The sequence below is a fragment of the Diorhabda sublineata genome, chromosome 1 (assembly GCF_026230105.1).
Source record: "Diorhabda sublineata isolate icDioSubl1.1 chromosome 1, icDioSubl1.1, whole genome shotgun sequence".
In the NCBI taxonomy this organism is placed as follows: Eukaryota; Metazoa; Arthropoda; class Insecta; order Coleoptera; family Chrysomelidae; genus Diorhabda; species Diorhabda sublineata.
In genome coordinates, this window is record NC_079474.1 from 36433260 (window position 1) to 36455162 (window position 21903).

The window sequence follows — 21903 nt, forward strand, 5'->3', positions numbered from 1 at the left end:
CCCAGATCTGTGGCATAAGGAAAAAATATTCGGAAAAAGTAATGCAATTTCTAGGATGTAGGGTTTTTCGGAAATTATGATCTGATATCAGTCATATTATCTATCAGTTTAATGTGGTAATCCAGAACCAGATTTTGATCACAGTTTATGGACGTCGCGTTCAATTATCAGGGGAAATTTCAAATTTAAAACATAATCTACATGAACTTCTGATTTTTATTACTTTTTTGGGCGTTAATTCTTTGATGAACCTAAAACCTCAGTAATCTATCAATTACGCTGCTCTTGAAAATTAATAGTAGACAGCCATTTAAGTGCTAATTAATTCTGGATGTGTTAAATATTTGCAGTATCGTTAGTTATAAACAACTTAAGGGATTTAATTATTAAGTTTTAATAATGAGTTATTAATAAAGAGTAGCCTAATCATAAAATTGTCTGTTATTGCATCCATAGAAGGTTTCACTTCCAAAAAACATTTCTTCTCATTTCATCATGTCATCAAAACCGCTTCTTCCATTGAACAACACTAAAATAACTTGAAAATAAATGTTCAAGCGCTACATTTTCTTCAAGTCATGCCCATACTAACTCAAACGGATTTAAGTATGGATGATAAGGTGGTAATCGTAAAATAGCATATTGTGTTAAAATTTCATCTGTTTCGAATCTCGGCGTATAGGCGTATTAGTATTCATATTTCAATTTATGTATCCTGTTAATTTTTTTTCGATTTTAGACGTAACTTTATCAACAGTAGACGTGTTGGTTTACCTAATACACTTTTATCTGTACGTTCTTTTTTGGGCTTGTTTTTATTTCGAGTTTTCATTTACTATTATCCACCTAAATAAGGCGCCTGAAACTATTTCACTTTTTACTATACTTCTTTCTGAAACACCGGTCGTGATATAACTTCTTAATCGCACACTATTTTTTAATTTTTTTAAACGGTATATTAGTTAAAAAAAAGAATAAATTTAAATACACAAATGGCGCGCCAAAAACGTGTGACGTTGTGTGACGTAGAAAGCAATTAAATAGCACTGAAAGATAATACAAATGCTTCAACATCGAAACCTTCAATCAAAACACAACCTTCAAAGCCATGATTTCATTTTAATAAAGCTCCAGCAAACAAATGTAGTAGTGCTTACGTATCTGCATTTAACTCCACGTATTTCAGCCGAAGTAAATAATCGATTATTAGCAAAGAACGTAGCAACCATGAATACATCTCCTCAGTTAGATTGTCTGATCTTACTTCTATAAATCCTATTTCGGCCATCATTTCAATTAGAATAGTTTTTGAAATCATTACAAAAACACAAGTCGTACTAAACAACCAATTACCTCCACTCACAACAACAAACTGGTATTTGAAAGGCGACAATCGGCGACCACGTTTCAGTATTTACTTACTTTCTACGTCACAACCGCAGTAACTAACAGAAACGTGTTTTCTGTCATTTGTTATTATTCAATTTATATTTGCAATTTATAATATTTCAAGTTATAATCTAATACCATTCAACATAAATTCATAAATGATATAGAAGTGATATATAAATTTTTAAATATGCTAATGTGAATCTATTATGTGTCGAACACGGTACTAACCGACTGTGATTCGTACTTTTGCACTTGCAGAATGAGAAATTTATCTCAAATAACAAATGGAATTATTTTATTTTGTGGGAAAATAATCTTAAAAGGAAGTTTATCAAGAAGGTGTGAAAATTACGACATCGTCAGAATTCAAATTATTACTCATCTTGTTTCTTTGAGAATTCAATGTTGCTAGTCATTCAAATAGAAATATTTCTTTCACTAATTTCTTAATATCTCTCTGTAATTATTTCCAATTGACAATGATTCTCTACTTTTTCATTAGAAATAATACGAGATAAGAAAATGACACGATAAAACTTATATTGATAAATGACAATCAGAATTCTTTTTTCCTTATTTCAGCGATGATATCAATTGTCGGTAGACGTGGTTGAACTTGATTGGGCAAATTAATTGAAAGCAAATATATTTCATTCGTGAAAAATAAATGCAAATTTCTTAAATTTGACGTGAATGAAATTTACACAAGACAGCTACTAGTCTTTTTGTGAAAATAATGTTATGTTCAAAGTAAACTTTCAGAAATTGAAAGCTTGTAGTCAGTCATCTTATTCAATAAACTCAAAAAATTAATTAAACTGCTTCATCCATCTTATTCTCCGTGGTAAGACATTGATCACGCAAATGTTTCTTCAAATAATAACCAGAAATCATAAATGAACAAATAAAGCGAATGAGGTGGGTTCGATGTCTGTTACATTATTTTAACCTACAAATATAACTGTCGGCCGGGTAATATATCTTATGCAACACCAAGAATTGCCTTAAACGATTGATAAGTGCTTCTCGGTTCTTCTTTGGTCATACGTCTCAATTTCTCAATGTTTTCAACCGTAACTGAAGAATCTACCAGCAATTACCTTATCATCTCCAACCGTTCAAGACTTTGTTCTTCACTTAAACTACAATGAAATCATAGTAGATCATAGCACGCACATGTTTTCTTAGAAAAACTTATAATTCGATGGCAAATTTTATGTACCACTCTTTACTCTATGGTAGTAATGACTCAACTGTATTTAGAGCTTACCATTTAGAATTGAAAGAAAGAGCTTAGTTCATGAGTTTATAAACAAAAGCATATTTAATAATTTGATAAATAATAGCGAATATAAAACAAAAACCATTATATGCTACTAACAGGCAAGTAGTAAAAAGATTACTCACTTTATTATGCCGTATCTTTTCGAAAAAAAATTTTCAAAACTTCAAGCACAGTTGTCAAACAACTGACTGAAACATGTTCTCTGGTGATATGGACTTCGAATTTTCTAGATTCATAAAAAGAGTGACTAGTCTAGCATCCAATTATTTTCCCCTCAGGCGTATTAAAAATAAACAAAATAAACCCTGGTCCACTAAAGGTTCACGTATATCTGCAAAGAACATGCGATTTTTACCTCACCTAAGGAAATTCTCGGATAGTGTTTTCTTAAAAAATTACGTGAATACACTCGCCAGCTCTCGTAATGTTTCTAAAGAAATATGGTCCTTTGTGAGTGATCTAAGAAATAAGCTTTCTTTATCGAGTATAAGCTCTACATCACCTAATAACCAATAATTATTTTGTGAATGTAGCCAAAAATTTTTAAAATTCTATAACTCCTCCTCATGATCCAGTAGTTTTACCAGAGCTTCGCAGTACAATTAATGACATCAAAAATAAATTCCAGTACAATTAATGACATCAAAAATAAATTCTCATCTGGAACTGATAGACTTACGTACATCAAAAATGTTTGCAAGTCTGTCCGATTGCACATTAAATCACTTACCACTTTAATCAACATTTTATTTCAAAAAGGCTCTTTTCCCAATGACGGCTTTAAGACGGCTATAATTATACCTCTGCATGAAGAAGGAGATAAAAATCAAGCGTCGAATTATCGCCGAATTATATTAATCAACAAATTGCAGTACTACGGTTTCAGGGAAGCACCTCTCACATGGTTCAAGTCATACCTTTCCATCAGAAGTCAGCTGTAAGGGTTGATACAACGATATCTTCTTGCTAGCCAATAGTTTCTCTTAGAGCAACCCTGGTCTCACGGCACTCCATAGGACCATATCTAATGACCTAATCACCTTTAAATCATGGGGCGATTCTAATCTTCTCTGTCTCAACGTTTCTAAAACCAAAGTTTTATCATATAAAAATATATTGCAGCCTTTTTTATTACACATAACCACCATTGACGTCGTTGAATCTGTAAAATTCTTAGGGCTTGTTGTGGACAATTGCTTGAAACGGGAGTTACATATTGCCGCTTGTAAAAAATTAAGTTCCTCCTGTTTTGCGCTGAGAACAGTTTCCAAAAAACTGGACTTATCCACCTCCTTAACAGTCTATTATGCCTTTATTGAGTCGCATCTCCGATATGCCCTTCCCTTTTGGGGTATATGTGGTGCGAATCAATTTGAGAGAGATGTTAGATATTTACTCGGACTAGACAGCGGGGCTCACTGCTGGGACTTCTTTAAAAGATTAAAAATTCTGACTTTTCCTTACTTATTCATCTTTGTATCCGTTTGCCTAATTAATTAGCACGCAACTCAGAAAGATTGTTGCACGGTTATCCACTTAGAAAGGCGAAGCATGACTTTTATCTACCTACTCCACGTTCAGAATTAGTTAAGGGCTCAAAATTGTTCAATACAAAAAAATGCACAATCACTTGCCAATGCAAATCAAATCGATATCATCTTTTTCCGCATTCCGCAATAATTTGAGAGCATATTTACTGAAAAGTGTCTTCTACTCTGTAAACGACATCTATCTAATAATAATATTTAATTCTGGACATGCATACTGGTTTAATTTTTGCTACGGACTTATATACGACTTATATACTAATTATTTCTCTCTCTCTCTCTCTCTTTAACATTTCATTCATTACCAGTGCTAATATTTTATAGCAGGAGGTATAGAAACACTCTTTGTTTGGACGTTGCGTTGGGTTATGTGTACTATGATGCTTAATATTTGGCTTTTAGTCATATCTTCTCAAAAAGTATCTCACTTCCTCTTTTTTCTCTAGTTTGTATTTTTTTAATATTGAATTTATGTCGGTCTGTCGCTCTTATTTCGAGGCGCTCCTTCGTGTTGCCAAATTATTTGTTCTACTTATTCGGCGGAAAACAGTTGTTGTAAAAGATGAGTTACTTCAAGCAATATCAATTCTAAGTATTTTTTTTGTGTTTAAAAATATATGCTCCACAATTTTATTATAAACAATGCCACACCCAACGTTAACAGACTCTCTTTCAATATTCTATCGACATTGTGTAATTGTTATTTCCTTCAACCCATTTGCTGGATTTCCTGAAACAATTTTTACGAAATTGTGCGATTCCCGAATTCTTGATATTCATGACAAGGCGCTACGTTTCATTTTCTGAAAACTTGTCTCACACGATTGCAAGTATTTGAAAGATGAAAATAGATGATTGGGAGTGGCATATTTCTCATTTTCATTGTTCTTTACATAAAGTGAAATATTTCAGCTTCCGTTTAAAGTGGAATATGACGTAATTATAAATAAGAGAGGCATATCGATATATACATATTCGGTCTCAAAAGAATAAAAGCTGAGCACATAATAGACAAATACAGATTTTGAACTCAAAAATTGAAGTTGCGTTTAATACGTTATCCGTCCTGCATATTTCGTTTCAATGAATCATTCTGAAAAAAAACTTTATTGATTTCGCATAATTTAATAGTCCAGGAGCCGTCAACGCTGCCATGTGCAATCATAGGGCCAAAAATAAAACAGTGGTATTCTTATGTATTTTGAGCCGCTGAATCCAAATATGCCAGGCGCTCTTGTGAAAAACTGGTACGTGTTGCTTAAATCGCAATTGTTTGAACAAATTATGAACAAATGGTTTTTTCGGTTCGGACAATTTTTTTATGCAAATATGACCCATTTTAAGAAAATAAAGTTTCTTGTCATTTTTCCGTATAATGCATATTTAAAAATTTGTAAATTCTTGAAAGTCAAAAAATCGATGATTTTTACTAACTTTTGATGTCAATAATTTTTGACCAATTGAAAAATCGTACTTGTTCTTTGAATCTTACTCTACAAATTGGTATACTTCGATATTAGTGCAAGTCCGGCGTTTGGCATTTATCCGGCTTTCTCAACGTTGTAGCGCGTGGCGACAAACCTCGATCACCACGTGCCGATCGCAGGCGGCTCTGTCTTGGTGCGCATTTGGTTTATTAATTTACTATCTGCCTTAAAAAGAGATGCACTCAATATTTAATGTACATTATAATTTTATATCACAGACAGTATTACATGTCTACGCACATGCTGTTGTCCAGTATTGTTTAATTTATTTTTACACGTTATTTTTGTTTTCATTATATGACAATAACAGAATGAACAACATTTAATGCCAATTCTGACGCAAGACACGAGATTTTTCGGAAATGCAAGCTTTACATTGACAACTTGGTACGAATTCATCGGAAGGAGACACTCTCTAATAAATCATGTTAAACTTCATATCCATACAAAAGTGGATTCAACTTTGGTATGCTGTTATTTAATCTATTAACTTGTTGATATGTTACGTAGATAGCTCTAAGTATATGTAACTTGATAGATACTGAAGTAGGAGGTAATTCTGTGACATCACATTTTTTGTCGTGATAAACCCAATAAAGAAGCTGATCAAAACTTTCACATACGGTATTTTTTTTATAAACTTTAGTGAGGTACTGTTCAGCCAATTCTATACTACGATTTATACATTCGTCTGAGATATTTAAAATCGAATTTTCATTATTTTATATTAATGACTAATTATCTAAACGAACAACAAACGTTTCCATTTCATTTTCTTCATTAACTTAATGAATTTATAAAGTAATAACAATAGAATCAACTTACAATGTAACAACTAAAAGTTATTGAAAAATATATATGACAATAGTACCTCATTTTATGAATAAAGCTATAACATTTCGTATAAAATATGTTCAGTTATTAAGGTTGTAATTTATTTAGTCGTGTAATTAGAGAGCTTATGTAATGGAATTATATTATTAATGTTAATGCCAAAGTTTTGTTGTTGGTATTTTTTTAAGACAGATAGTAAATTAGCGACATAAAATGCGCGCCAGAACAGAGCCACCTGTGTTCGGCGCGCGGTGATCGAGGCTGCAACGTTGAGAAAGCGCTTATTTATCCATCGCATAAGTGACAACGCCGGATGTGCACTAATATCGACCATATATGAACAGTTTCTATAAATGGAAGCTGATCCAACTGAGGAAGACAGAATGGCAACGATTTCTCTATCCTCCGAGGCTCCAGCTCAGTTCTGCCCATTCTCAAGCATATACAGTATAGATAATGTGTCTCGAACGAGAGAAAAAATGAATATTGTCGGCACCTTAACGTAGGGACATTATTTTCCATACCAACTGTCCATATAGAAGTAATACATATATGATATCGACGTATACCCATTTGTAGCGTGAGGTTCAAAGAACAAGTACGATTTTTCAATTTTAAAAAATGTTTAGTTGGTCAAAAGTTATTAATATCGAAAGTTAGTAAAAGTCATGGATTTTTCTACTTTCAAAAATTTATAAATTTTTAAATATGTATTATACGGAAAAATGATATTAAGAGACTTCTTGAAATATTTGCCATATTTGCATAAAAAAATTGTCCGAACCGAAAAAACCATTTATTCATCATTTGTTGAAACAATTGTGATTTAAACAAAACGTACCAGTTTTTCGCAAAAACATCGGACATATTTGGATTCAGCGGCACAAAATACATATGAATACCATTGTTTTATCCTTGGCCCTATGATTGCACATGGCAGTGTTGATCGTTCCGGACTATAAGTTTGTACCTCTATCCCTAGTTGAACAAAGAGAATTTGCAATTTCGAAAAGTTTATTCATTCAATTTGACGTCTTCGAAAGTTCAGTGTTTGTGTACAATTAAAAGATAAGAAAATATTGTGGATCAAACGAAAACCCATGACCAATCGATATATTTTTTTAATTCAGATAGTAGATTTTTTCTCATACTTTAACTGTTTTTTAGTTGCTAGTGTTTCATAAACGCAGCAATTCATCAAATATCGTATCTATTTTCTTGACCGGTTTACGATTTATACCCTATATATACCACACTACATTATGTTTAAAACTTAATAAACATTAAAAATGTTTTTGTAACATTTTCGTTAGGACGGGATGGAAAGTTTATTAGTAAATTAACCGTAATTTTTATTTTGTAGGCCATGGAAGAAGACGAAACTATGGGTTTAATTCCCTTCTTCGTATCAACAACTTTAGGAACAACTTCCTGTTGCGCTTTTGATAATTTGGAAGAAATAGGACAAGTTTGCCAGAAATTTCCGTGCGTTTGGTTACACGTTGACGCAGCATATGCCGGTGGAGCTATGATATGTCCAGAATTAAAATATCTTCTAAAAGGAATAGATTACGCGGATTCCTTCAATACGAATCCAAATAAATGGCTTTTGACTAATTTTGATTGCTCAACGTATTGGGTAATTAAATTTCATAATACGAAAGGGTTTACTGAATTAATGAAAATATATTTTCTATTTTCAACAATATGAAAAACTATTTAAAACAGTGCGCAAAACGTTCTTAGCTGGAGGTGACTATAATGCCAAGCATTCAGTGTTGGGGTAGCAGAACAGATTCAAAAAAGAAAAATAATTATTGAACCAAATGCCAGACCTTCTCGATTTCGGCATCACTAAAGAAATAGACATCAAAAGATGCAATGTCGAAAGCTTCCTAGAGTTATTGTCCGATTACACATCTATTATAATCACACATCATTCTAGATTCATAAGAAAAGATAAGGGCAGCTTTCTTTATCCAATCATAAAACCAATTGAGAACTATCTCGAAATAAGTTTGATAAAAAATACTAAAGACTGGAGTATATATAGAATCGACGATTCAAGAACTTATTGAAACTATTTAAGAGGCAGCCTGGTTTGTCGAACCAAATGCAGAGAAGATATTTCTACTGTTGTCCAACTAAATTAAAAAAGCGACATACTAAAACTGCTCTGAATAATTGCAAATACAATAAGCAACAATAGAGTTAAGAGAAAAGCTGCTAAAACTTCAAAATCAGAGCGTTCAAAATTATCTGATAAAATTGATATCAACAGTAAAAACCAATTGAAAAGACCTACACAACATAATCCCCCAATTAAAGATAGTCAGAATAAATAGAAAAGTGTGTCTAAGATCTACTGCAGTATAAAATCAAAACATCCGAGGTGAAAAAAACATTCAGAATAGAAATTAATATTAGAAAGACACCCGGTTTGGTATATGTTTTGTATATAACATTTTTATTTGATGCAATACTTCGCAAAAAAATCCCAATTAAAACAGTGAAAGAAGTTGATTGTGCAATTAATTGTCAAATACGTAATAGAAAGTCAATATATCAAATTTATTTAGCCAAACGGTTATTTAATCGGAGCAGTGAGGGTGACGTCTTAAAAGACTAAACCTTCTGACAAATATGTCAGGATGGTATACTGGTAAAAAATATAAATAATAAAAATAGATTCTGCCTTATGGCAGATTGCTAACTAAATGGAGTTAAGAGGAAGTTTTTTGTGTTTGTTTTCAAATAATTTTCCATACTTTCACTTTAATTCATCACGTCAATTTTTCTTTATAGGTCCGAGATCGTTTAAGACTAACTTCGGCGTTGGTAGTCGATCCTCTCTATTTACAGCACGGCTATTCAGATGCAACCATAGATTATAGACATTGGGGAGTTCCGTTGAGCAGAAGATTCAGGTCCTTAAAAATATGGTTCGTGCTGAGAAGTTATGGTATTTCTGGTTTACAAAAGTATATCAGGAATCACATAACATTAGCCCATAGGTTTGAAGAGCACGTAGTTAGGGATAGAAGATTTGAGTTGTGTAATGAAGTGAAAGTAAGTAATTATATTCGCTTACAAAATTCAACTTTTTGTTTGTGGCTGCGAATTTTGTGGTTTACTTATGATTTGTTTTTGTCCAACATTTTTTTTTAACAACTCGATCTACTTTGTTTTTGATTTTTGTTATTCAAGAGTATATATTAATCGATACCAAGCGTATTTTAGTGTGTTAAGATTAGTATAAGTCATATCATGAGTAAAGGATTCAGATCCTTCCAGAGCTGGTAAAAAATACCTACTTTGATTATTTAGGGATGCTTTTAGATAAAAATGAGAATTTGAACTCCGGATTAAGTTTTTAAATCGTTCATGGAATATGTAAGATTATAGCAAAGTTGTAAAAGAAGTGCCTTTAAATTAGAAACACCGTCTATTTGGCGATAACCACGAAATCTTCTCGAAGGCTGTAACGTGATTGTAAACGGTTTAAACAGCTATATCCAAGTGCTAGTTGTATCAACGTCCAGTGCATTGCTCACCTGCCTCCTCAGTGCATAAAAATATATCTGATAAAGACATTGAAGGACCAAATTTATCTCAAAATGATGCTGATTTTGAAGGTATGGCAAATGAGCTAAAATGCTTTTCCTAAAATGAGTTCGATGAGCTTGTAATAGATTGAACTTTTTCTTAACAAGCTTCAGAATTGTTAGCATCAATACTGAAAGGAAAAAAAATGCTCTCCTAAAAAACGAGTTTTTATTGTGAAAGGGATAAAGAATTACGGAATTATTTGTCCTAAGAAAACGGTATTACCTTTTATTCAGATATCAAAATATTCTTGATAAGAATGGGTTTGAAACGATTGACGTTTGTACATTGATAGCTCAAAACGTAGCCTGAAATGTAGGAGGCATATTATAACATTTCGCTAATCTTGAACAAAATAAAATACAATGACAATAAGTACCAAATTTGTGTCGATTTAGAAATGGTGAACATGCTTCTCAGTCAACAAAGTGATTACACCAAGTTTCTCTGTTTATATATGTTTATATATGTCTTTGTATGTATGTCTATGTCTACGTAAGAACTGAAGAGCTGTACCTAAGTATTGGCTGAGAAGAAACTGGTTTGGAAACGAAAATATAGTCCAAAAGTCATTAGTACTTCGTCACAAAATTATCCTTCCCCATTACATATAAAACTGGACATCATGAAACAGTTTGTTAAATCACTAGATAAAGACGGATACTGTTTTTCCTATGTTGGTCAAAAAAATTAGGATGTAATAAGAGCAGGTTTTTGGAAAATTTAGGAGATCTGCGTGAAGAGAAGGGGATATGCATCAGGAGTTTGTACCCCAGGGTTTCTAGGGTACAAATATGATGTCTGATCATTTTTGGTTTCCGATAAGTCATTTTCCAACCCATCAGAGAAGAGCATTAAAACGAAGTTTTCTAAAATTTAATGAATTATTTTTTCTAGTGAAGTTTTCTCAGTAAATATATGTTTTTGTTTCTGTTTTATACCTACCATATACTAGAAACTAGAGCTGATAAAAATCTTCTAATTATATTTTTGAAAATAGCATATCATATGTAGTCAGTAACAGCTAAAATTTCTTTGGCAAGATGTACTGTAAACTAATATTAGTTTCGTTCGTGGTAGATAATTTGGACACATTCCGAATGCATTCTGAACATTTTCTGTTCATGTCAAATGCGCATGCTTACTTCAGAATATGTTCTGAACATACACTCCTCCACGAACGATTTATGAACATTATAATATGAATTCAAAGTTAGGTTAGGAGAATAAAATGTAGTTAACAACCACGTTTTTTAAATACAATTACGTAGAAAACCACATGATGTTCGAGGTTACATTGGACGTATTCAGGACACGTTCGAAATTGGAAATATGTGCTACACGAACACAGGATGTTTTATTAGCACCGAGAACGCACAATTTCACACTGCGCATGAATCTAGTGACTGAACATGTTCAGGATATCTACCGCGAACAAAGTTATTATAAATAGAAATTAACTGATTGATTGGATACAGAGAGAAACTTCAATTTAGACTCGGCATTGAAATGATTACATTTACATTAGGAGAATTAAGACTAATTTTGCTCATTTCCCATAGATTACAACATGAAATGTTTATTTTGTTCCAGTTAGGTTTGGTATGTTTTCGATTAAAAGGAAGTGATAAATTAAACGAAAAATTATTGAGTAGTATAAATGCATCTGGTAAATTGCATATGGTTCCTTCTAATGTCAACGATAAATACGTAATTAGGTTTTGTGTTGTTGCCGCTAATGCAGATGAAGAAGATATAGGTGAGTGATTTCATTTGAAGAGTATTTGTCAACATCGGCACAGGCATCGTTTAAGTTTAACCGATTTTATTCATACGTACAATGTAGAGTTTTTGTAAGTCAATAAGTTTTTTGGTAAAATTGTCACAGAATCATTTTGAAACATTGGAAAAGGGTCGATAGGTGTGATCATTTTAATTGTGCAGAAATATTCATTGCTAACAGTTATAGGCGCAAGGATATAACATGAAAGAACAGAGAAGATTAGTCGAAGATATATGTTTGAACAAAAATTTAGATTAATAATATTGAAATAATATTTGTTATTGTTCAAGATAATCTTTTTAAGGAAAGATTTAGTTCTTATTCAGCTTTAGCATATTCTCAAGAAGAAATATTATCAGAGATAAAAAGCTTAAAGAACTGCAAATATTATTAACGCCACAAACAGTCTAATGTAATTTTCTTTATAATAAATTTTATCTATCAATAAAAATTTACTAGTATATAAATAGGGGATTATGCACCATTATTTACGATCGTTAAATTTAGCCAGCTGATTTCAAACGTGGCCTTTCAGTTTGACTGACGACGAGCGTTGGGTGTCGCATGTGCTTACTTTGAACCAAAAGCGCATTCAAACAACCATTTCTTAGACCTTATTGAAGAAGTTTATGCAAGAGTGTGATTTTTTACGTCGAATCATTATTGTAGATGAAACCTGGAGAGACCATTACACTCCTGATGCGACCAAAAAGTTGACAGTGGATTACATAGGGCAGACTTGCTCTGAAAAAGCAAAGTCTATTTCATCAGCCGAAAAGTGATGGGTTTGTGTTCATCGACTATCTTCAAAAAACATTGATAGAAAAGTATTACGCATAATGGCTTGATATTTTCCATCAAAACAACGCACCTTCTCACACTTTGGTGATCACCATTGCCAAAATTCACGAACTGCGCTTCGAATTGGTTGACCACTGCTTCTTAACCTTAAAGCTGCACTTAATGCGCTTCTCTCAGTAGTATCGCCATTTAAACAGCAATTTTACCATTGTCTACCTAAATACAATTTATTACGTCAAGGCCGTGGTACAAAGCTTCATCAAGAAGGATATTATGTACGTTTTTTTCAACCTTCGGTAGACTATAAATGAAAGACAAGTTCATTTAAAACAATAATTTTATTACCAAAAGATTGGTACACTTACGGCTACTTTTCGACATAATCACCGAAGAAATTGAGACATTTGTCATACCTGTGGACAAGCTTTTCAATACCCTCTTTAAAGAAAGTTGCCGCCAATGTAGCCTAACCGTTCAGTAACAATAGAGTACAAAACAGGCCTTGAAACTTCTAAAAATTCCGTAGACAAACAGTAATGGTGAATATGCGGTTTTCTTTAACCAATCTGTCAACTCGTTGAACCAGGTCATCTGAAACGACAGATTTGCGTCCTTGGCCCTCTTCATCATGCACCTCATTACGTCCATCTTTAAGCTTTCGACACCATTCACGCACAACACCATCACTCATGAAGTTTTCCCATTACACAACTCATTCTCCGACGGATTTCTGCAGCACTATTGTCTTCAGCCAGTAGAAAACGAATCACACTTCGCAATTCACACTTGGCGGGAGCTTTGCAGTCTCCTACAGGACATGCTTGCTTTCTTCTGCCTGCGTAGCGTTTGCACAGAGCGATCGGAATTTGAAAAGAACGGCCCTCGTATATAGTAGCTATGGACTCAAAGTTGAGAGGAGTGCATAACTAGCATATTCAAAAGCAGTACTTTTAAGAAGATTCATTCCTTTTCTATGTTATTTTTTATAATTTGTTGTTAATAAAATGATTTATTGAATTGTTTATCACTCCTCGAATCTACCACGATTGATGGACTGAATGTGTCGATTTAAAGAGATTATGTTCAGATAGTGAGAACAATAGTTTTCACGATTGATATTATGTTATGTGTATAGTTTCAACTTGATATTTTCCTAATTTCTCTTTTCTTGTCCCCTCCATGGATCACTAAAATGAACTTTTTTGTTAAGATTACGCTTGGGAAGTGATTAAGGAATTTGCCGAAGAACTATTAGAGGCCCAATCATCAGAAAAGGAAAGGGTGAGTTTAGTTTACAATTCTTAATTCACTTTTATTTATAATATGTTTAAGAAACGATAGAAAGTTGATAATATACCTATTTGTCAACTGTACATGTTCATATATCGATCTGAATGGTAGTTACACCAATTCGATATTTTGTTTTCTATATACTTATAAACTACACTATAAACAAATTAAACATACTATACAATGAATAAAAATTGATGCTAAATATACAACACAAAATCAATAGTTTAACTCCGTTAAAAGTTAAAAAACTAACTAAGTTAAAAAACTGACTAATATTCTGTATTATTTACAACAATTGTATTATAGTCGTCGGAAAATTAATACCTCATCCTAATTACCGCGTGTAATGATTATTCTCAACATATGAATGGAGGGAACGAGCACTACATCGGTAGAGAAAAGCCGGAAGTATGGTTAACTTATGGTAAGATATAAGAGAGCGTATTAGTCTTGATCAAGTGTTTGTACAGATCACATCTTGTAAAAAAACATTTAGATCAGTTTTCAATTAAAAAATTATTCAACGTTCATTTTTACTGTGTTGTAGTAATAGTGCGATAATAAATAAGCTTTTTCTCACTTAACAATTGATAGTATTAACATTTTTCTCAACCATTCGTTTGTTTTCGAGCCCGGCAAAGTTACTGAATAGTATGGATCGTACTCGTTCGAAGTTACGATATTTCTCATTATTTTGTCATTTACTTAAAATTTATCCTTAATAACTTGTGTTATACTTACAAGAATAATACTATAATAATAATTATAGTATTAGATTCAAAAACGGTTTATTTGATAGATTTTAATTTTCTATAGTTAAGTATAATTGACAGATTTTTCAAAAAAATTCAAGTCCAAGTGCGACTCTCCGATATTTATGTCCTAGATATGCGGCATAAAAAAATATAATAAATCAAAATTCCTAGTAAAATATGTATGAACATTCCTAAAAGTCTCCAAGTTTTTGATATTTCTTTTCAAGGTTTCCAAAAAACATAGATTCCAAGAATATGTGGATTGAGCCTACAGAAAGAGTTGATTGAGCTTCACTTAAATATGTTATCTGCTCTTTTCTCATTGAAAAATCTTTTTATACTTTTAAAGTACAAACAATATTGAAAATAATTCAGATGATTGTTGTTAAGTTCGAATTGCTCGATTTTGCCAGATTATTTCGAAACTATTACATTGTCATCAGTGCCCTGATAACTTGTTTTCTAATGGAAAGGGTAATTTGATTCATCCCTCTGAAAGTGCTATCAAAATATCACTTAAATTACGTGGAGGAAAAACATCAAACGATTCAAATAAACAAAAAATTGTATAGTAAATAAAATTCTGTAGTTTGTGAATTCGTCAATTAGATAACTTCTCTGATACGAATTACACATCGGATCTGATGTGAGCTATTTCTGAAACATATATAGATATTAGATTAACTGGAGATAATAACTGGAGATTATTATTCGACATTACAGACAACTCTACGGGAAAAAATTAAAGAGAAAAGACGCGGAAAGCTATCCAAAGGTGTTTTGTTTTTGTAGGACAACGCCCCTGCACACAAATGTCATGTTGCCATGCAAAAAATTCGTGATTTACGGTTTGAATTACTAGAACGCCCCCGTTATTCACCAGATTTGGCTCCGTTCGACTATCATCTCTTTCCTCAACTGTGGAGATCTGATTTGCAGAGCAAGAAGAAACATTTTTTCAAAGGTCTAGAGACGTTGAAGATTCACTGTAATAAATGTATCCAATTAAGAGGAGAATATGTTAAGTAATAAAATATTTTGACGTTGAAATTTTGTTTGATACACTCTTGATACACTCTTAGGACATGTTTTTTCCAGTCGCATGATAATTGTTTATTATGTCATGTTTTTCATTAAAAATTATAGCAAATAACAAAATTTATCTACAGAAAAGCAGCGAAAAACATAATTTCTAATATAAAAAGAAATCATCAACTCTGACAGTTCAAGCGCATCAAAATTGAGAAAAATAGTTAAATTCAATATATTGATAAAGATTGAAGTTATGTATATATATATATATATATATATATATATATATATATATATATATATATATACCAAGTGCAGGTAGTACCACCCGGGCTGGAGTCAATTTATGGGTTTAGCCTATTGTTATCTATTCACAAACACTGAAAATAGTGTACCAAAAGCGAGCCTTAGGATACTCGTAAAACGGAAAATAGGGTTGGAAGTAAGCAGAGGCACTAATAGAAGGTTAAACGGTACCTGTTAAACTGTATAATTTATTACCTAAGTAATCCCTACACAATATTTCAAGACCTAAACCTCTGGCCGACACCGACATTGAGCCGAACTGGACGGAATTCCCCATTTTATTACTCTATACCTTTCTGAAATAGACTATAGGTTCACAAGTGGAACCGCGCTGGAATTTCGAAAATTGTCGACGTTTCGGCTCCCACTTTAGAGCAGAGATAAGGGGAATTGAGCAGTCAGAGATGTTGCAAAATGTATTGCAAGGTTTTAAAAATCGCATGGCTTTGTTGTATTGAAGTAAATGGACAACATTTTGAGCATCTGCTTTAATCGCCTTTACTGTATATTTTCTAAAATTCGTAATGTTTCTACTTCACAAATATGGATCTACCTCTAACATGACACAAATATTTGAAGATTTGTTTTCAGTTGTAGGTTTTCTGCGCTATGATTTAGATAAATATTTTACTGTACCAATTTCGTTAAAGTTTTTACTAACTTACTGACACTAGACCTTGTTACGAGATTTGTATTAGACCACATAAATTATTGAAAATTTAATGAGTTTATTCAATCGTAGCAATCTAAATGTACAATATTTATTGTAGCTTTGGTGGAGATACTGTAAATATTGCTATAACCTCGAAATCATGGCAGTTAGCTAAAAAATATAAAATGAAAAATAATCAGTAAGCATTTGTAAAAAATATATAAAGTGATTCATTTGAAATAACAAAGCTCATTATTTTTCCGCAATAAGGAAAGATTTGATAACAATGTAGAAAGCCGTTTCCGAGATAATTGCGGCATTATATACATAAAACTCTGTACATATATAAGATTTTTATCGTACTTAATTAACTTGTTTGTTAAAGAGCATATGAAAATACCTATATCTATCTAATACTCTTTTAAATACAAAATAACTATTAAATCTTATCATAGTCGTATTTTACAAACCAAATTTATTACAAATGATGATATATAAACTCATTTTTTATGTCAAAAATATTCATAAACAAAATGTAAACGAATCGATTTGTGATTCTGACTTACATATTTTGAACACTATCAATTGGTATTGGTAAAGAACTTGCTCAAGTTTTTTTATTGAAAATATTTTGCTTAAAACTTGTTTCTAAATTACGCTGAAGCTGCCACCGCATGTTAGATCCGCTGCTAAAAACCATTAACCAAAAATGATGCAGTTTTAGTTTTTTATATTATATAATCATCTTCATTACAACGATCATGGTTTTTCGGCATGACATAATAATAAAAATAAATATCCTGTATCCTCAGTTTTTACGTAATAATCTTGGGAAACGTATAATCTTAAAATTGTTTATTTGTTTTTTTAGTTTTTTTTTTCACGAAAATGAAGTCATCAATTACTAGATAATTATAGATTATAAGTGAAACAAATTAACTGTGTAGTCGATAAAAGATGTTTTAAACTAAAAGTAATAAAAATCTCAATACTAGTGACTAAAACGTAATCAATTTATAACTACTATATGCTTTGTTAATCTAAATAGAGCTTTAATTGTGAAAAATTACACAAAACATTAAATACAAATCTGAACTTTTTTTTTAATTTTAAATATTAATAGATGTTAATAACATGTGTAAATTATTGAAATGATATTCTTATTAATTCATAGTATTATTATCGGTGGGGTGAATTTACAAACACTGTCTTTTACTCACTTAAACACTTTAAACTACACTTAAGTAACTCATACAATAATTAACTTCTCACTAATACTTAACTAACTTAAAAAAGAAACAGAACAAATAAATAAATAGAACTTCATAGAAATTAGTTCAAAAGAACCAATGTAAAAAAATCGCCTGCTATGATAAAAATATATATAAAAAACATCAAACGAAATCCGCGTTATATCAAACGTGCCGTGGCAAATTTTAGAATTCCATCCGTAATATTATTTAGAATGGTTTTTTTGATGGAGTACATTCTGGACATCCAATTTAGAGCATTGCGAATAAGACAAACAATATTTGTCGTTTCTAGCTAATATATCAGCATAAATCAGTGACTTCAGGTACATTTACAAAAAATAATCGAAAGATGTTAAATCTCAACTTCTGAACACCAATGGACTTAACTTATCGCCAAATTTTGATGATAAGTCCATGATATCGGACGCATAACGCCATATTGAAACCACATCTCAATGGTATCAAATTTATCTATATTTTCAAAAAAAAATTGAGACATAGAGTCCAATGATGCCACTAGCACGTAAGTCATAATAAATGGTATATCTTCCTGGATGTGGTGAATTTCACTCCACATGATCAATGTCCCACTGCTCTAGACCCAGTCGCCGAATGATAGCTTCGTGGCTTCAATTTCCGTACTTATGGATTTATATTGCTTAAGCCAAAATCTTCCCGCAAAACTTTCTACGGAGTGAATGGACAAAGCTTCAAAACCCGCGACCAACCATTCCTCATCATCATCGTCATATAGCAAAGTGGAGGAAAGGGCATCTGTCGATTTTTCAGCTGCTATAGTAAAACGATACTCCACATGCGTCATTTTGTGCGTTCCACCCAATTTTTTTGACGAGGGTTCTCCATTTCCTTCTGTTTTTAGTTATTTCTGTAGCCTCTTTCTATATTAAGCTCATCTGCTGCAGCTCTATTCAATGCTCCTACAGGAATGCTTTTATTCTTTTGCCTGTTGTAATATGAATGAATCCTTGTCTGGTTATGTTTGTTGATGATTTATGTAGTGTATGACCTACCTATCTCCATTTTCGCTTCGTAAGCTTTACTTCTATGTTATCTTTCTCAGTTATATTCCAAAGGTGTTCATTACTTATCCTGCTTCTTAAAAAAATTGCATTGTAATTCGTAGACATTTGTTGATGAAATATGAATTTTCTGGAATATCTTTCTATTATGTTTTCAAGTTTCGGCCCAAGGTTGCAAAGTAAATGTTGTGAAATCTAGCCAATATTTTGCTTATAATAAGACTGCATTACACGAGTTGTTTGGATTCACATCAACATATACATGTATATGGGAGATACAAAACGTATTAATAACTAATTTTAAAATTTTTTTGATTAAAAAATGTGTGAACAGCCAAATGAACAACTCTGAAAATTAGCTTTCCTTAGAACTGGTGGCTAACACTATTTATTAGAAACTCAACTTGGAAATGGAACATTATCTTATCAATTTTAAATAAAGTATTTTTTCAGTAAATTGGCACTAAGTAATTCTAATAATGCAGATAATAAATCAGTCTTTGCGTAAAGTGCCTCAGTTAACAATTGAAAATCACATTAGTAAAACTAAATGAGTTACAAGAAAGACAAAGAAAATTAAATCAGACAAGTAAAAAAAACAATCAAAAATTCACAATTTATATAAAGTAAAACTGAAAACTTGTAGTGTTCTTATTTAATTAACAGTTTTTAATCACAAAATGGTGATGTGAATTTTATTATGACATCAAAATATTTATCGACTCTCCTTCAGCAGCTATCACTTTCCAAACTCTTCGATTTCCTGGAAATCCACGAATTTGCCGCAAGCAAATAGAAAGGCATTCTTAGAAATTGTCTCTAGAAAACAGTCACAACATAATGTAAGCAACTCACAAACACAAAACAAAGAAATAGGCGCCGAATCACCGTCACATTCACCAAACTTCATTCGCGACAACATATTAGAACAGGACCGGATTCACGGTCTATATCAGTGACCGAATTCGTAGCAAGTACATATCGTGCTCGAAATTTGCATAATATAGAGCTCACTTTGGTTTTCATCATCGACATCACTTATTACAACGCTTTCTTGTTTTTGTTTTCGTAACTGCTAAGCTGCTACTAGGCTAGGAACCACCTCCAATGCTTTAATGGCTAGAGGAAGATGAGGTCGGGAATAGGAGAGGTGAGAATGAGGTGGTCGCTATCGTCCCTATTCTATCCTAAAACACAGGTTATGTATCTATCAAATACAAGGCACGTATTGGAGTATAAATGTGAAAGTAATATCTAAAACTTGAGCGAATAGATGACTGGTTATAAAAGTTAATCTGGATAATTTTGCTGTGTTAATCTGTTCATGATGATTTACCAGAGGACACTTATGATAAATGAGCGCAATATGATGGTTAATTCGATAGTAAATTATATCCGAATAAAAAAAATACTTACTATCTTAGAATTTTGAATAATTGAAGTAATTTATTCTATTTTACTTTTTTGAGCTATGAACTAGAACTATTTCACGTCAGCATTCAATTTAAAAAATTACCTAGGTTCATATAACCGCATTCTTATGAATATTGTGTAATTTTTATGTAAAAATAAATGTATCACGTATATGTGATAATATAACCATAAACTTTTTATAATATTCGCCGGTATTTACCCGCTAAATACATATTTCCGTATCACGCTTTCACTATTTTAATAGTTTAATAATAGTTCAATTCGATAAAATTTATTTTTCTACGTCCTTTATAATATTCACGTATTTTTTCATTCAATTGCATTCATAAAAATTGTAATCGGTCAAAAAGCGTGAAAAAATTACTGTAGTGGTTCATTTTTTCACGCTTTTGTGTTAAAAAAAGTGCCGCAACGTGTCATTTTTTAACGCAATTATAAAATTGTTTTATCAAAATAGTGGGCTGTGAACGCTTTCGTTCTCATGTCAATTCGTTTCTACTATAAACTTTTACGAGATGTTAAATCGGCAACTGCAGCGACTATGAATATTCTCCTTGAGAAATCGAGGAAACAGTATTAAAAGGAATATAATCCGTGTAAAAATCATTGAAATGCTTCTACACGAATCAATCTTTGAATGTCGTAAAAGAACTCATGATGAAGTATTTAAATTATTTAATGATACATATTTGTATCGCATCCAAATAACCATCCCATCTAGGATTTTACGATGGACCTAGTACGGGCCCAGACTTGGGACAAGTATGTACAACTCTGGCCCTAATTTGGAAACCGTTATTGGCACAGACTTGGTGGGACTCTGAGATGATAACAATGTCCCTCGCTTGGTTTGCAAGTCTACACCAGGCCTGGTTGCCTAGGTCAACCCAAGACTGGTCTGGTTGCTTGTAAAAATAAATTTTTAATATATTGTTAATAAAATAATAGTTTTATGACAAATTTTTATTAACTCACTCTACTAATTAATGTACATAAGAATATTAGTTAAATAATTAAACATATAAAGAAATGATACTATTTTTTATTATTCTACTTTTTTGTGTCCTTTATGAATAAAAAAGTTTTATTCATAAAAAATTATTACTTTTAATGTTAAGATATCTATTATGGATAAGATATTAGAACAAAACTTTATATAGTTATTCAGAGTTCTGCCAAGCCTGGCTGACTTTTGGACCATTATCGGTTTGCCAAGGCCGGGTTTCCCAGTGTTGGCACAAGCTAAGTCCCGTCGTTCAAGTCTGGGGGTTCCTACATAGGTTAACTGCAGTTGTGAGGATTTGTGGATAGAATAACAAGTTACTATTGACTAGTATACTAATGTTATTTTGAGTCATTACCCAAATAATGATGGAACAAGAAAATAATTTAATATTCAAGTT

General features: G+C 32.0%; 1 protein-coding gene across 4 annotated transcripts in view; it reads left to right on the forward strand.

Annotated features, from left to right (window-relative positions):
- Positions 1-21903, forward strand: part of LOC130440428 (tyrosine decarboxylase) — a 41938-nt gene that overhangs the window by 14115 nt on the left and 5920 nt on the right. For all 4 annotated transcript variants that reach the window (XM_056785431.1, XM_056792484.1, XM_056777491.1 and 1 more), the window contains exons 6-9: positions 7909-8184; positions 9351-9614; positions 11745-11910; positions 13946-14016. In XM_056785431.1, the coding sequence (XP_056641409.1) occupies positions 7909-8184; positions 9351-9614; positions 11745-11910; positions 13946-14016 (777 nt within the window). The remainder of the gene's footprint in view (positions 1-7908; positions 8185-9350; positions 9615-11744; positions 11911-13945; positions 14017-21903) is intronic.